Source organism: Tamandua tetradactyla, chromosome 4, assembly GCF_023851605.1.
Source record: "Tamandua tetradactyla isolate mTamTet1 chromosome 4, mTamTet1.pri, whole genome shotgun sequence".
Classification (NCBI taxonomy): Eukaryota; Metazoa; Chordata; class Mammalia; order Pilosa; family Myrmecophagidae; genus Tamandua; species Tamandua tetradactyla.
The window spans coordinates 38,045,066-38,060,189 of record NC_135330.1 but is presented as its reverse complement, the minus strand read 5'-3'; the positions used below and the strand labels follow the sequence as shown (position 1 = coordinate 38,060,189).

The 15,124-nt window shown below is 37.9% G+C and overlaps 1 protein-coding gene across 1 annotated transcript in view; it reads right to left on the bottom strand.

The window, feature by feature from the left end:
- Positions 1–587: 587 nt before the first annotated feature.
- Positions 588–15,124, bottom strand: part of LAMC1 (laminin subunit gamma 1) — a 110,135-nt gene continuing 95,598 nt past the window's right edge. Inside the window, exons 21-28 of the mRNA XM_077157198.1 lie at positions 13,495–13,632; positions 12,777–12,921; positions 11,549–11,698; positions 11,181–11,295; positions 9,921–10,120; positions 8,680–8,838; positions 5,391–5,490; positions 588–3,605 (exon numbers count right to left, since the gene is read on the bottom strand). Coding sequence (XP_077013313.1) covers positions 3,349–3,605; positions 5,391–5,490; positions 8,680–8,838; positions 9,921–10,120; positions 11,181–11,295; positions 11,549–11,698; positions 12,777–12,921; positions 13,495–13,632 — 1,264 coding nt within the window. The 3' untranslated portion in view covers positions 588–3,348. The remainder of the gene's footprint in view (positions 3,606–5,390; positions 5,491–8,679; positions 8,839–9,920; positions 10,121–11,180; positions 11,296–11,548; positions 11,699–12,776; positions 12,922–13,494; positions 13,633–15,124) is intronic.

The following is a 15,124-nucleotide window of genomic DNA, read 5'->3' as shown; positions in this document are numbered from 1 at the left end:
CATCCCATCAACCCTCCAGACGGAGGAGGCGCACTTAGCTACTCCAGGTCTGCTGGGTCCAGCAGCACAGGACTTACTTTTTCATTTCATTCCATTATATGTTTCAGAATGTTCCTCATTAACTACCTTTAGCTAAAGACATGTGCAATTTAAAAGGTGGAAAGACAACTGAATTTTAAAATGCATTTATTAATGCCCAAATAATAGAAAAATACTTCTCAGTAGTCACTACACCAGGGTCTGGCAAACCAAAGCCCAGTGGCCTCCAGCTTATTTTTGTAAATAAAGTTTTACTGGAACACAGCCATGACCATCTGTTTACATATTGTCTATGGCTGCTTTCATGCCTCAACAGCAGAGCGGAGCGGCTGTGACAAAGCCTAAAATATTTACTATTTACTTTGCGGAAAAAAACTTGCTGACCTCTGAACTATACCAAAGTATCTCAAGCTGAGAAAGGTTAGAAAAAAAGAAAACAAAACTGGATTGTCATCAACCCAAATAAGATGTTACAAGCAGCTTCCCTTCACAGTACTTTTTAAAACATCTAATACCCCCAGTACCACACTCAGGCCACACCAGATATGTAAAGGGTTACAAATATTCAGACTTTATTATAAATAAAATACTTTCTTTTTAAACATAAAAAATGCCAAGTGTTGCATTTTATTCACCACCCTGGAGAGCAAGACTGTAAAGATTAAGGCAAACAGCTGAAGTGAAGGCACATGTAAAAGGGCCACAATTGGGATTAAAAGGCAAAATTTCAGGGAAAAATAGCAGTTATGTTCCCTGTGGCACCCAGCATTCTGCAGCAGCCATCCTGTCAATTTCATTACATAAAATACAGATACCTGGAACTATACAATAAAATAATGGCTATATTGCAAGAGTGTAATTAAGGTATCGTCTTATAAAGAACTTTTATTTTAAAAATAAAATTCTGTTTTAAAAATATACCACACAGATGGAGAAGGGAAAAAGCAAAGAAACAAAAATAAAAAGCAAAACAAAATAAAAAAATCCATCTTGGCCAAAGAGTTGCTGAAGTGACCCTGATCCATAGGCTAGATGGGAAACTACGTTGGCAGCCTAAAGTCAGTCCTTTTCCTGCAACTCTGGCCAAAATGTATACTCTAGGATGTGACCACTTGACAAGAGGAACTAGTCAGGAAACACTGATGTGAAAACGTGGCCAGAAAAAGCCATGCCTCCTGTGATAATGTAAGAGGCCAGAGAGAAGGACAGAGTAAAAGCTTAGGAGTGTGCCAAGTCAAAACATTTTTGGTAAACTTTGGCAAGGGAAAGTGGGATAACCAAGAACTAAGCTACACTCTGCCTCCCAGTCTGCCCATCTGTAGCACTAAGAGAGCTCAGGCATCTTGCACTCACTTATAAAATGGATCCATCCAGCTCAATTTCCTGAAAGGGCATCTCTAATGCATTCCTGGCTAGACTAAGAGTGGTGCTGAAGATGCCCATTAGCAAAACTTTCCTACTTTCACCATCTCCAGTCAGCCTGGCTTTCCTGCTCTGGAACAGGCATTAAGAACCATATCATGCACAGATTAGGATTGCCAGGACAGCATGGGAGAGGGTCTGAGGTACCTCTGTATAGTGGCTATGTGTGGAGGAAAGCAGGTTGATATTAATATTAAAGAATGGAGAGGCTGCAAACACAAGGCAAAAACAAAGTAATGGGGAACCAATACAATCCAAAGAATTCTTGATGGGAGGGAGGGAGGGATATAGAGGTGTTTTAAAGCCAGTGAAGAGGAAAAGTGGAGTGAAGTGAACAGATAGTGCCATTCTAGAAACAGGACCAAGTATATTTACATAAATTCCTTACTCTATAATGATAAACAAAACAAAAATAAAAAAAAAATATTCACACAAAAATATAAATTTGAAATAATTAATAGCACCAGTGTGTCAGATAATAGTTTCTTTCCCCCGCTGCGCCAGGTATAAAGTTGCATAGTGTTAAAGGCTATATATGAATTTCAAAGACAGGTCAGGAGGAGGGAGGGGTGTGTGGCAGAGAACTGTCACACTGTGATCCCAAAAGAAAATCACAGGGCCAAGGATCCAAAGTTAGGAATCCCACTAGGAAACTCCACGTGAGGGTTGTCTCCCTAAACGCAGAGGGGAAATTTAAAGTGGGTTTAAATCACAAGGTGCAGGAAGTCAATGGTGATTACAGTTGTGTGAAAGACTGAGGGCAAGTGATCTGCCACCAGGATAAACAACAACGTGTTATGGGATACTAGAAGTTGGGAACATCAAAAGAAAACTGGGGCTAAGGGTCAAATGTTTCATCTCTCTCCAATAGAAGAAAAATGGGAATGTCAGATCTTGACAAAACAAGTTAGATCCAAATTGTATCTCTTTGCAAAAGAGATTAGGACAAGGAGATTTGTCTTGTGCTTTGTTTGTCAAGATCTTAGGGACCGACAGTTCTCTGCCAGATAACACTAGCTCCAAGACTAATATACTAAAAAAAACCTCTGAGCATTAGTTTGATTTTAGAAGACTTTAGTGGTTATCATATCCCTGTATCTCTGAATAAATTCCATTTATAGGTATATAAAAAGATGTCTACTGGTCTATTGGTGAGTGCAAGCTGCCCATCCAGATTTAAGTTATAAGCTGCCCATAGGTCTAAGGAAGTTTATCTTCCTAGTCAATTATTAATGTATGAGAAATTCTTCAGTCTCACGTTCTAGAAATTGCCGTGAATAACTGCATCCTTACCCACAGATGGCTCCGTGTCCTTCACTCAGAATAGATAAAACAACTCATGGATGGCAAACGAAATTCTATCTGATCAATACCTTTGGCACAGGATGTTTATTTCCTTTTGCTTAAAAGGAGGAGGGGCAGGAGGGGCAGACATATTTCTTTCTCTATCATTATACTGGCCATCACTATCAGTACTATTCGTAGCCAAGCTTTTCCTTCATAGAAATAAGAACACTGAGACTGGGGAGGTTCTGCTGGTGTCAGTGACAGAGGGGAGGGCTAACTGCTCTGCCCCGGCATACACCAGTTCACACAATGCAATCACACCATTGTATGCGAAGGAAGGATGCCAAGTCAGAAGGGAAAGTGTGGGTAAGGTAATGGTTTGGGTGGGAGAGAGACTTTATTAGATAAAACCTTTTGTTCCCAATTAAGGATGACTTGCTTCTCTTTAAACCTTGTGACTTTTCTGGTTCAAAAGGACAGTGATGGAGAGAAGCACAGAAGTGGGGGTCTGAAAAATGTAATCTTTGTGTTAAGGCACTCCACGGCCTCATGACTGATCCCCTGCCAAGGGGACGTGCCTTCCAGCCTTGAAGGGAGATGTCAGGGCTTCTCAATGGACGGGGTGTTGAAGCAGCCAGATGGTAAAGTCTTCTTGATGTCTTCCAGGTTGCGAATGTCCTTCATTATCTCCTCGATCTCTCTGTTATAGTCCAGGATGGCAGCCTCCTGCTTCTTGGCTTCATTCTCCAGGTCAGACACTTTCCTGTCCAGATCACTGACCCGCATTTCATTTTTGGCTTTGTTTAGGGTGTCTTCAATGTCATTCAGCTTGTTCAGGTCCACCGTATCCAGCTGCCCTGTGGAGTCAGAAAGTGCACAGAAGAGAACAGATGCATTCAGGAAGGTTTATGGCAGCATCCCCGAGTACTGCCACTCACCTTCTTATAAACTAAGCCCAGCAGCTGCAGCCATGCAAAGGCAGCACTGAGGACATGACTTGCAGGTTACTGACGTCGAACGGGGACATAACATAATCCAAGACAAACGCTGACCTAACCCAGCAGTGATGGGTTGGAGCATGTAATTAATACTGGGTTGGGTGTTTTTTTCCCTAGGAGAAATGGTTTCTGTGAAACATTTACTAAATGCACAGCTACCATGTTCTAGACTTGAAGCCTCACTTCAGGGTCCTAAAGGCCATTTGGCTACATTTAATACCTTTCCCACATTTTCCTGTGTAATCTGTGTATCATTTTAGTGCCATCCAACAGAACATATCTCCCCCCACCCCGACAGAACCCTAAGCCTTACCCCCTGGACAGATTTCAGGGGAGATGAGTTGGTTGGGTGGGGTGGGGAGGGGGTACTTCTGCTTTCAGGAGGGAAGACATTATTAGGAGTCCTCCCATGGAAAATGGCCATGGTTGGAATGGTGAAATAGTTTCCACAAAAGTTCACTTTAAATTTAGTAAAGAAAAAGTTCTTTTGAAAGATACTGCTTCTATCACAAATGAAAGCAGAAAGCTGTGCAATAAATGGTACTTCATACATACTATAGTTGATTTAGTTTTCACAACAACTTTTTATACCAGTGATTCTCAAATCTTAAGTAGCATGCCCTCCGTATTCGCACAGCTAACAGGCAATAAAGCAAAGATTACAACCCAGTGTGACCAACTTTAAAGTCCAGCCTTTTCTGCCACGAAAAGCTACCTCTTCCAGTTTACTTCCACTTTAAATCACTCTTCTAGCATATAAATTATTATTTTTGACATTTGAGGTAAGAAATATAATCATCCCCACCAAGAAAACCCATAAAACAGAACACTGCCCAACTTGAAAGGTTACCAAATTAATATATAATGCCTTGCTACAAAGCTGTCCCGGCTAGAGTAATACCTACCACCTTATAATGTGGTCTGGTGACAAAATTACGTATGTCCAACAACAAATCCTATTTTCTATCAAATTGGATTAAAACGTTTCAGTATGCTTATACTTCCTTGAAAATTCAATTTCTTCTCTCTTTTGGAACAAAAGTTTTTCACCTCATCAGAAATCCTTCAGTTAGGAAATGAAAAGAATTCCAGGCAATGAAGTCATGGCCAGTTTAAAGTGTTCTCTTATTCTATCATTGAAATCCTTTATCTAAATCCCTGAAAGATACTCAGCCAGAGAATGAACTAAGATAAATCACTGTCCAATTGAAGCCTAAACCTTGAACGTAAGTGAGCCACCCCAGGTAGCAGCCTACGTTCAAGATAGAAAAAGAAAGTCCTTGGATCACAATGTTCTATGGAGAACAGGATTCAAATAAGGCACCTAGTAAGTACTTGGTGAATTAACACAACCTGAAGTCACGATTTGGTTCACACTGTAAAGTAGATGAGTAGATCACCTTTGTAATAGAGCAAGTCCCTCATAAGAAAGGCTCCAACTCGCAAGACACATACTTATTTTATAAGCTATTTTAAACAAGCAAGAGATAAAAGAAATATAAATATTAATAATTTAATGGAGTACTTGAAAGGGGATCAAGGTCAATCTATATTATCTGCTTGTGAGTCAATCACATCAGATCCCAGGAAGAAGGATCCTCTTGGAATTCAGAGATAAACTAAAATGACTCTATGGCCACCTACCCAGCTTCTCCAGGAGGTCGTTAATAATGTTGAGGAGGCTGGTGGCGAAGTTCTTGGCCTTTCTGGCATTGATCTCAGCTTCCTGAGCAGCCTGTGAAGCCTGTAGAGGAAAAAAGGGTAAATGATACAAAATAGTCACGACTACATGCTTTCACCTGCTTTAAACACTTTCCCTCAATGAGCCAACAAATCTAATTTTCGGAAGCTTTCCCCTTTCCCAACTCATAAAGCTACAATCTCTCACTGCAGATTTTATTTTTGCCACATCTTTGTACTGAGGGTGTTGCTATTTCTACTTCATATCGCAGTAATGAAGAGAGAGTCCATGTGTATGCTCACTGTATTTCAAAGACCACTATTATCTCCTTTACACATGCATAAAAAATTAAGAATACTTGGGAGTTTACTGACAGTAAAGTCCAAGTCACTTTTAAAGAATGAGTATAAAAACCACACTTGAGAACCGAAACATGTCATTCAGGACACTCCTAAGGACTTGATTATGAGAAAATCCTGTTCTCAGAAAATTTTTATAACCAAGGGAAGCTTTTCTGTGAAACCCTTCTGCCCCAGTCACTATACACACATGTGCACACCCACGCACACACACTCTCTCCCTCATTTATTGAGGTAATATAATGTATATTAAAAAAAATTTTTAATATTTTTTATTGTGAAATATATATACAAAAAAAAGTGATAAATTTCAAAGTACATTTTAACAAGTAGTTTTAGAACAAATTTCTAAGTATGGTATGGGTTACAACTCCACCATTTCAGGTCTTTCTTTCTAGCTGCTCTAAGACACTGGAGACTAAGAAAGAAATATCACTATAATGATTCAGTAGTCATACTTATTTGTTAAATCCTATCTTCTGTGATACAACTCCTTCTCCTTTGATCCTTTCTCCTGTTCTTTAGGGTATTTGGGCTATGGCCATTCTAACGTCTTCACTTTGAAAAGGGTATGAGGGGGAGCAACTGGCTAATATTCTTAGAGAGACTGGAAACTCTGGGTTTCAAGGCTTATCTGGCCTAGGAACCATCTGGAGATTATAGGTTTTTGAAAAATAAACTCAGTGAGTGAAACTTTTATAGAGCTTCAGATAGAGCTCTGGGTATTCTTTAGTATTTTAGTAGGAATACTGTTGGTTGGGGCACGGCATACCATGGCAATTAGCAATATCTAGCTAAAGCTTGCAGGAGAGTAACCTCCAGAATTATCTCTAGACTCTATTTGAAATCTCTTAGCCACTGGACCTTATTCTGTTACATTTCTTTCCCTCTTCTGGTAAAGAAGGCATTGTTGTTCCCACAGTGCCAGGCCAGGCTCAACCCTGGATGTCATCTCCCATGTAGGGGTGAGGGTAATGATGTTACTTACATGCAGGGTTGGCCTACAGAGAGAGAAGCCACATCTGAGCAACTAAAGAGGTTTTCTAGAAGTAACTCTTAGGCATTATTATAGGTAGGCTTAGCTTCTCTGCTACAGAAATAAGTTTCATAACAGCACAACTCAAGATCAAGGGCTTGCCCTATTAACTTGGGAGTTCTCAACGTTTGGGAGCATATCAGGGGTTTCCGAGGTCAAATTTAATACTTCCATATTTTTCCTCCATACAATGTATATTTTAAAAGCCAACCAAAGGTAAAATATATTTGGGGAAACTCCATGAAACCTGAACAAATACACTGTGCATGAGTCACAGAAAACCGCAATGGAAGAGGAAATGTCTACACATCAGAAAACATGCTCTCACAAATAAATCCAGTCAGGATACAAATGAGTGGTTTCTTGCTTCCTACTACATAACTGTTTTTCTTAGTTTTGGGGTTAAGACAACATTTTTTAGAACAAAACAAAGTGAAAATTTTAAAAGAAAAATAAAGCAAGGGGAAACATCTTCATAAATACATGATTAATCTTTGTTCATCTTACAGCCATTTTTACTGAACCTTCATAGGGTTTCCTGCAAAGGTGCTGAGAGAGGGGAAAGATGCATCTAGCCTGCTGGCTCTAGACTCATCTTGTAGGAACAAACAGTGCCTCCACTCTTTCAGTTACAAAAAAGGAAAAAAGTTTATAGTCACAAGCAATACTGATCCAATGCAGGCTTTTCAGGACTGATGTAAATATAAATGGGATAATATATGTGAGGACATTTTGTGTTCCTTAGAAGTTATTTACCCAAAGTAATAAAAGATGTATCTTATTTTCACCCTTTGAACTAAATCCATTCTCTTCTTTTAAAGCTCATAAAGGATATATTCTTTTCCTTCTTTCAGCAGGATCCAAAGCTAATGTCTCTATATTTACATTAAAAAAGAAATCCATAGACCCTCAGCATTTATGAAAAATACATTTTTTTAAACCATATGGAATTTCTATTTGGGCTACTTCTTGCCCAGAAAATTAGGACAATATAAACAAACAAAAGGCATATATAAAATAAGGTATTTGCAGGAGGATTCTTCTTTACTTATTAACAAGCCTAGTATTTCTCCTCTCTATCCCAAGATGAAAAAGATACACCAGTCTTACAGCAGCAGCAGGAGAAGGAAGGGCCTCTTCCTTGTACTGAAAGTTCTCAATTAAAACAAATTCATGCCAATCATTACTGTAATTGTTAACACTGGACTGGAAAGAAATATTCCTATTATGATTCCTTCAAATGCATTCAAAAGCAATATATAACATAAAACAGAAAAATGGACCTTAGCTCTTTCTTAGGCTGTGCATTTGCAAGTCAATTTTCTAATAAATGGTTATGTATATAAATCATCACGAAAGGTTAAAAATAAAATTGTATACAAGTTTGACGCATTTTGGTGGTGTGGGGGTAGAGAACGTCATCTTCAAAAATTTCCTTATACACAAGAAATCGGTCTTTGCCTTTAGGGAACAGGTTGCTGGGAGAACAACAGCAACAAAAAGAGTAGGAAGGTAATGAACTTTTTATTGTATTCCCTTTTGATTTTATGCCATTCATGAATTACTTATTAAAATATATAAATATATAGCTTTAAATGTCCTAAAACCTCAAATATGTCAAACAATGCTCTGCTTTTAACTGAGAGTAGCTTTGGAACAGGACAATTGTGCAACAGAAATACCTGGCAGAAAATCCAAATTCTTTGTCTTTTATGTAAGTTACTAAACCAATTCCTTACTAGAAAATGCAATGAAAAAGGGAAGTCAATATGAAAAATTCTTCTCAACAACTGGGGGTCTTTATTATTAAATACCCTTCACTTTCTGCCTATAAACAAATATGCCAAAATCCCTTACCATCCCTGCCATCATCATATCCTGGTCAGCATCATCTTGTTTTCTTTTCAACTCATTTTCAGCTTCCTGTAGTTGTTTCAACATATTGTTCACATCTTTATCTAGATCTGTAACTTCTGCAAAAGTCCTTTCAGCTTCTGCCTTGGTACTGGTAGCATTCTAGGAATAAAATAAGCAAATTACTAACGGGGGTAAAAAAAAAAAAAAAGCTTCCCCTTCTCTACAGAATGCTTCCACTCCCTTTTATAATTTTTGCAATGGTTAAAAAATACAATCCAAAAAGATCACTATAGCAATTTATACTATATTATCCTGACATCATTTACTTGGGCTCCAAATGATGTTTAAAAAAATAACATCATCTAACATAATAGCATTTTTATTTTATAATTGTGTGTACTTTTATTCAATCCTTAAAACTAAAAGTTCGATTATTGACATTTTTAGTTGAAGTCACACAACTAATAAAAGATAACACTTAAATGGGGTACACTTTCTACCATACAATGATGATTAGACTCTTTCACTTGGAGACTTTTAAACACAGAGCTAGCCTGGTTCTTCTTGGCAGTTCATCATAATGTACAAAAGACCATCACCCTAAAAACATGACTATTTTATAAAATATAATTAACCTAAGAGCCAAAACTATTACAAATAAATTTAAAAATGTGTGATGGTCATACACATAATTTTGAAACAGTTCCAAACTCTCTTTTTATTCTTTAAATAATACTTAAACCAACAAATTGACCTTTAAGTAGGGAAAATTCGGCCTAAAGTAATGAACCTTTACGTTGAGTCTAAAGAATCTGAGCTACAGAAATTCTATATACCGGGGCTTGGAAATGGTAATACACTTGAAAGAGGGGCTTGAAAGTTGTTATTAAAAAAAACTGTCAACTCTCCATGTCAAAAAACTGTCTATTTAGGAAAAGTCTGATAAGACTGCTCTTTGTTTAACCAGGGCCAAGGGGGAGCTCTATAGACCCCTATAGCCATTTTCCTTCCACACCTCAGAGTCTGCCACTGAGTTGTAGTAATTTTAGAGTAAAGGGTCATTCCAGTGATTCTTCCTTCTTAATCAAGTGCCTACCAAAAAACAAATGGCAAGGATGATTTAAGACAATTCTATTGGATTCCAAGAAAAAAATCTGCAACGGCTTTGTGGATCTGCAAAGAAACTGGAAAATTCCTAGGGAAATATGAAGCTTTGTTTTGGAGAGGAGGAAAGGGCACACCTTTTGGACGGCAGTGGCGATCTGCTCAGCCGCGTGGGCCTTGCTCTTAGCTTCTGTGGCATCAGCAGCAGCGTTGCCCAGAGCCAGCTGTGCTTCCCTTGTCTTTTCATTGGCCTCAGCTATAGTCTGGTTGATGGCAGGAATCTTCCTTAGTGCCTCCTCTGCTGCAGTCTTGTTATCGTTCACTCGTCTATCAAAATCTAAAATGAGTTCAAGAAATGCATTTGAACAAAACTCTCAATAAGTGAAAAAGGAAACCGTTCAGGGAGATGCAACTGGATTTTGTTTTGGGACCACTGAAATTTAGGGAAAACAATAAAAACAGCAATGGACTCAAATCTTAAGAAGAGAGCAAACAACACATCTTGTGCAGATTTTCCAGGATTAGTCATCTGAATAGAAACCATTTCTGGAAAGATATTTCTTATCTGAACATTTACTTTAAGGCAGAGCATGAATATGCCAATACAACCACCTCAACCAGAACTAAAAGCTGCAATTTATTTAGTGTTACTCTGTGTTAGGTATTGTATTGAGAACTTTGTCCCTGTGATACAGGTATTGTTTCATTTTCACATCAGAGAAAACTGAGGATTAAAGAGTTTAGATCATTTGCCCAAGAATCCATAGTAAGTATGAGGTCAAGCAAGGATTTGAACCGAGTCTTGATGACAGCAGAGCCCATATTTTAAACCATTATCCTATATTGCTGTCCCTATTTCCAGAACCTATGATTATTTTGTCAGAGGAGAATCTTGGTCAGGTCTGTGAATCTGGCACATTTCTCTTCTATTTAGGGTGAAGAATGTAAAAACCAAGTATTAGATGCCACTGGCAGAGAAAATTAAAGTTAAGAAGTTCTATTTATCATCATAAGTCAGCCAAATAGGAGTTATATCTAGGTTACACTAATTACCCTAATATAAGAAAATGTCCAATTAAAAAAAATTTTTAATTGTTAAATTTTGCATACTGAAGTATGTACAGTAAAATAATACTAGCTCTGGGATTTAAAAAAATAAAAAAAAAAAATAGGGCGGATATTGGGGGAACAATGAAATAACATGATAAAAATCATGACTACTGTTGAATCCATACACTCACTTTATAGGGATCTATTATACTGTGATTTTTAATTTTGTGTATTTTTGAAGTTTCTCATGACAAAACTTTTGTAAAAAACAAACAAAAAAAAAAACCCCAAATCACCCAAGAGGAGGAACCATACCAATCTACCCCTGTTATCCGAGACTTTTATACCTTTCAGGTTATTGAGAATGTCATTGGCTTCTTGTAAAGTATTCCGTCCCTTTTTTGCAGCTTCTTCAGCAAGAGCCTTGGCGGCATCAGCTCGGGCTAGGAGTTGGTCGGCAGTCTGCAAGCACAGGGCAGATCAGAGAACGAACCCCCCAAAGTAAGTCCCTCCCCTATCCTAACAGACCAGGCACCTGGAGGCCACCACCCGAGGTGCAGTGGCAGGCAGCATATTAGGTCCAGGCATCACATACAGCACCTCTAACACTTGTGGTTTGCTGCTTCTGAAACTGCCGCAAGATTAGACACAGCTGATACATGGACTGTTCCAAATCAACCCGCAAGAAATGAAGCAACCTGCAAATCAAACCAACCTGCTGTTCAGTCTTTCCTTTCTCCAGAAGGTTCTTAACCTCAAATTCCTTCCCTCTCATGTCTTCTCTGAGATCCTCATAATCTTTTAACTTCTGGTCAATCAGACGGTCCAGATCTTTAGCTTCTTTCTTTATTTTATTTGCCTCATTCTGTGAAGAACAAGTAAGATCACTACCTTTTAGACAAAACTAAACTGAGGAAAAGGTACGCCTAATTACTGTAACACTTCATACTCAACAGATATTTTTAAAAGGAGAGCAAAGATCATGATTAAAAAAAAAACTGAGGACACTTCAAGCACGGTGAAATTACAGCTCTTACATGAGTGGTTTGCTGAGTTTTGACAAATAGACTAACCTATGTAGCCAACACTCCAATTATGACACAGAATACTTCCATCACTCCAGAAAGTTCCCTTGTCCTCCCTTCTAGTCAATCTTCACCCCTCAATTCTCTACCAATGCAGCTGCCACTGCATTTCTGCCATCACAGATTAGTTTTAACTGTCCTCAAATTTCACATATATGGAACCGTACAGTATATTTCTGAAGAGAGCTAAGCCTTTATGGTAAAAATCAAGTTAATACCTCAGATACAAAAAGTGAAACCACAAACTTCAAATTTAATGTAAAAAATACACCATTTATACAGAGCCTGGTATGAGAATCCATGAACAGACTACAGATATGAAATAAAATCCCACTAATCCCCAAATATTCTATTTGCCCCTGAGCATCCTGAGATAGTTCTTTCATTTAAACCATTCTCTTTTATTTCTTTCTAGTTCTCTACCAGACAGCACCTAGCAGTAAGAGCCCAAGTGTACTCTGCTTGAAGTAATCCAAATATATTATAACTTCCATTTATATGAGAGATTCAGCAGTGACTATTCATAGTGCTAAAGAAGTCATTGCTACATAGTGTTTCTAACCACAGGATTCTTTACCTTTAAGTCCCACTACCGTATATAAAACAGAACTCAACTTCACAGTGAGTCAGCTGGAGGACAGAGAAGGTGGGGGGCTGGCATAGTCGCAATGCAATCAGAAAAGCTCTCTCTCACCTGTGTGAGCGTGCGGGGAGGAGTGGGGGGGAGGGGAGTGGGGGGAGGGGAGTGGGGGGGAGGGGAGTGGGGGGGAGGGGAGTGGGGGGGAGGGGAGTGGGAGCTCTGGAGGGATGACAGCAGTGACAACCAACAGCCACGAGCACTCAGCCTCTCAGCCATACCTCCAGCGCCTCTGAGTCCACTGGAGTGAGCTGAGCCACACTGGCATAGATCTCCACAGCTTTATCACCAGCCTTCTTGGCCTCCTCATTCACGCGGGCAGCTTGCTTCTCCAGGTCCCGGGAGATGTTCTTTGCCTGTTCATACCTAAGGACCAAAAGAGGTGATTTAACAAGTAACTTGGGTTTTAGCATCTTAAGTTGAACTAAATTCAGTCTAGTTTAAACATGTTCGCATTTCCAAAACCTCAAAAGAAAATACTACAGTAAAATACTTTTATTTAACACCAAGATGACTGAAATTTATATCTCATCTCATGTCTATTTATAACCTATGGCTGACTGTATACTTTCTTATTTCAGACACCCTTTATTTACTCTAACATATTTTGTAGCTCAAGTGTATTTTTCTCTGCTTACTCTAACATATTTTCTCATTTTTTCCATTTATTTATAATTTTTTATAATTTTTACTCAATTTTAAGTGTCATGGCTAGCTTTGTTACTATTCTCTGTAGTTTCAGGAATTGAATCAAATAAAAGTTCCACAGCTCTGTATCCTCTATTCTAATTATGGCACCATTTCAAGGGCATGATTAACAAAAGAAATCTTACTGCACGAACATATGCCCTGAAACCACTAGCATTTAACTTCTCATTGAACTGGTGTTACTTATAAGAACATCTTAAGGGCTGGAAGCCACTTTAAAATTATACTCACTTCTTATTAAGCTCTTCAATCTCAAATTGTGTTTTATTTTCCCCTGCCAGTGTCTTCAAAAGCAGATTATATGCCTCAGTTGATGTATCATTGGCTGTCTTTGCCACTCGTACAATGTCATCAGCTTCTTGTTTATGGCTGTTACAACATAAAAGAAAAGATAAACCATGAAACAGAACCGTCTGATAGAGATGCAGAATTTAGGTGATTCTTACTTTATTATATAGTACTAACTTGGGCACAGTTCTACAAACAATGGAATATTTAGAATTTTGTGATCCTTTCAGTGGGGCTGAATGACCATTTTCTTGGAAATGGTCCAAAGTTTTCAAGAAAATTAATGGTACAAATTTTATAGGGATAAATGTTTATATTCCTTCAGGAAAATAACTTTTAAATATAATTATTTAAGAATAATTTACATACGAAACCTTGTATGCTAATAAGAAATCATTAATCTAGTCATAAACTCAAATCCCAGATCTAACCTTTATTAACAATTTGCTAGTCTAGTTCAGTCACTTCATATCCTTAAAACAGCCTCAACTATTCAGACTTCTCACGAGCAGACTTCTCGCATGCAACCTAATTACTAGCCAGGAAAAGCAACCCAACACCAAATAGCAATGAATATGTCAACATGGACTCCAGTCAAAAATGCATCGTAGCTGTGGTATCCTCTGAGGTTTTTTTCAGTTCTACAATTTTATTTTATATTGTTCCACTGTCATATGTGGCCATTATTTTTGGTATGATAAAGTTGTATTCATGATGCTTACATGAAGAGTTAATTTCTCTCCAAGACTGAAACTTCTTGGAAGTTTTCCATAATTTTTTCAGTTGTCTTTTTAAAATAAGATCCAGCTATGAAATTATGAATGCTCTGAGAACTAGATTACAAGGTGCACACATTCATATTTATACAGAATAGAAAGAGAGCTAATATTAAAGCAGGAAACTAATGTAATTGTTTTGAGGCACTGAGGCTAAAATTTTAACATCAGGATTACTGAAGCACCACCCATCCATGACCTGTATGTCAAACAAATCTAACAACTGTAAATGAGGTCTGTAACCCGTCACACGATACATCCACAAATATTTACTGAGTATCCACTATTTGTCAGGCATTGTTTTAGGCACTGGGGCTTCAGCACGGAATAAAATAAAAACACCTGCCCTCATGGAGTCTACATTTTAGCGATTTCGTGGAAAAAAATATTTTTTAACTTGATGCCCTCTACAATGTAAAGTCTTCTAAAGAAATGACCTCACAGAAAAATAAGTCGATTGAAAATTATCTGTTTTCTTTGGCTAGTTTACAAATGTACTATGGGTTGGTAAATGTCTTGCATTGAGACTCTTGAAAATTAAAAATTTTCATTAAAAATAATTTTTTTAAAAAGATACCACTCTACTGAGCTTTTAAGAAATCGACTAACTTCAAATTTTTGAGGTTAAAAATCCAGAAATATCACGATTTTTTTTTGAGATGTACAAATACAATTTCTCTCCAAATTATTACTAATATTCAAAGTAAATAATTTCAAAGGATAAGGAAAGAAAGAGCACACACAGCTGGTAAAGTTTCCGAAGAGAGAGCATACTTTGAAAAAGTAGATTATGTGAA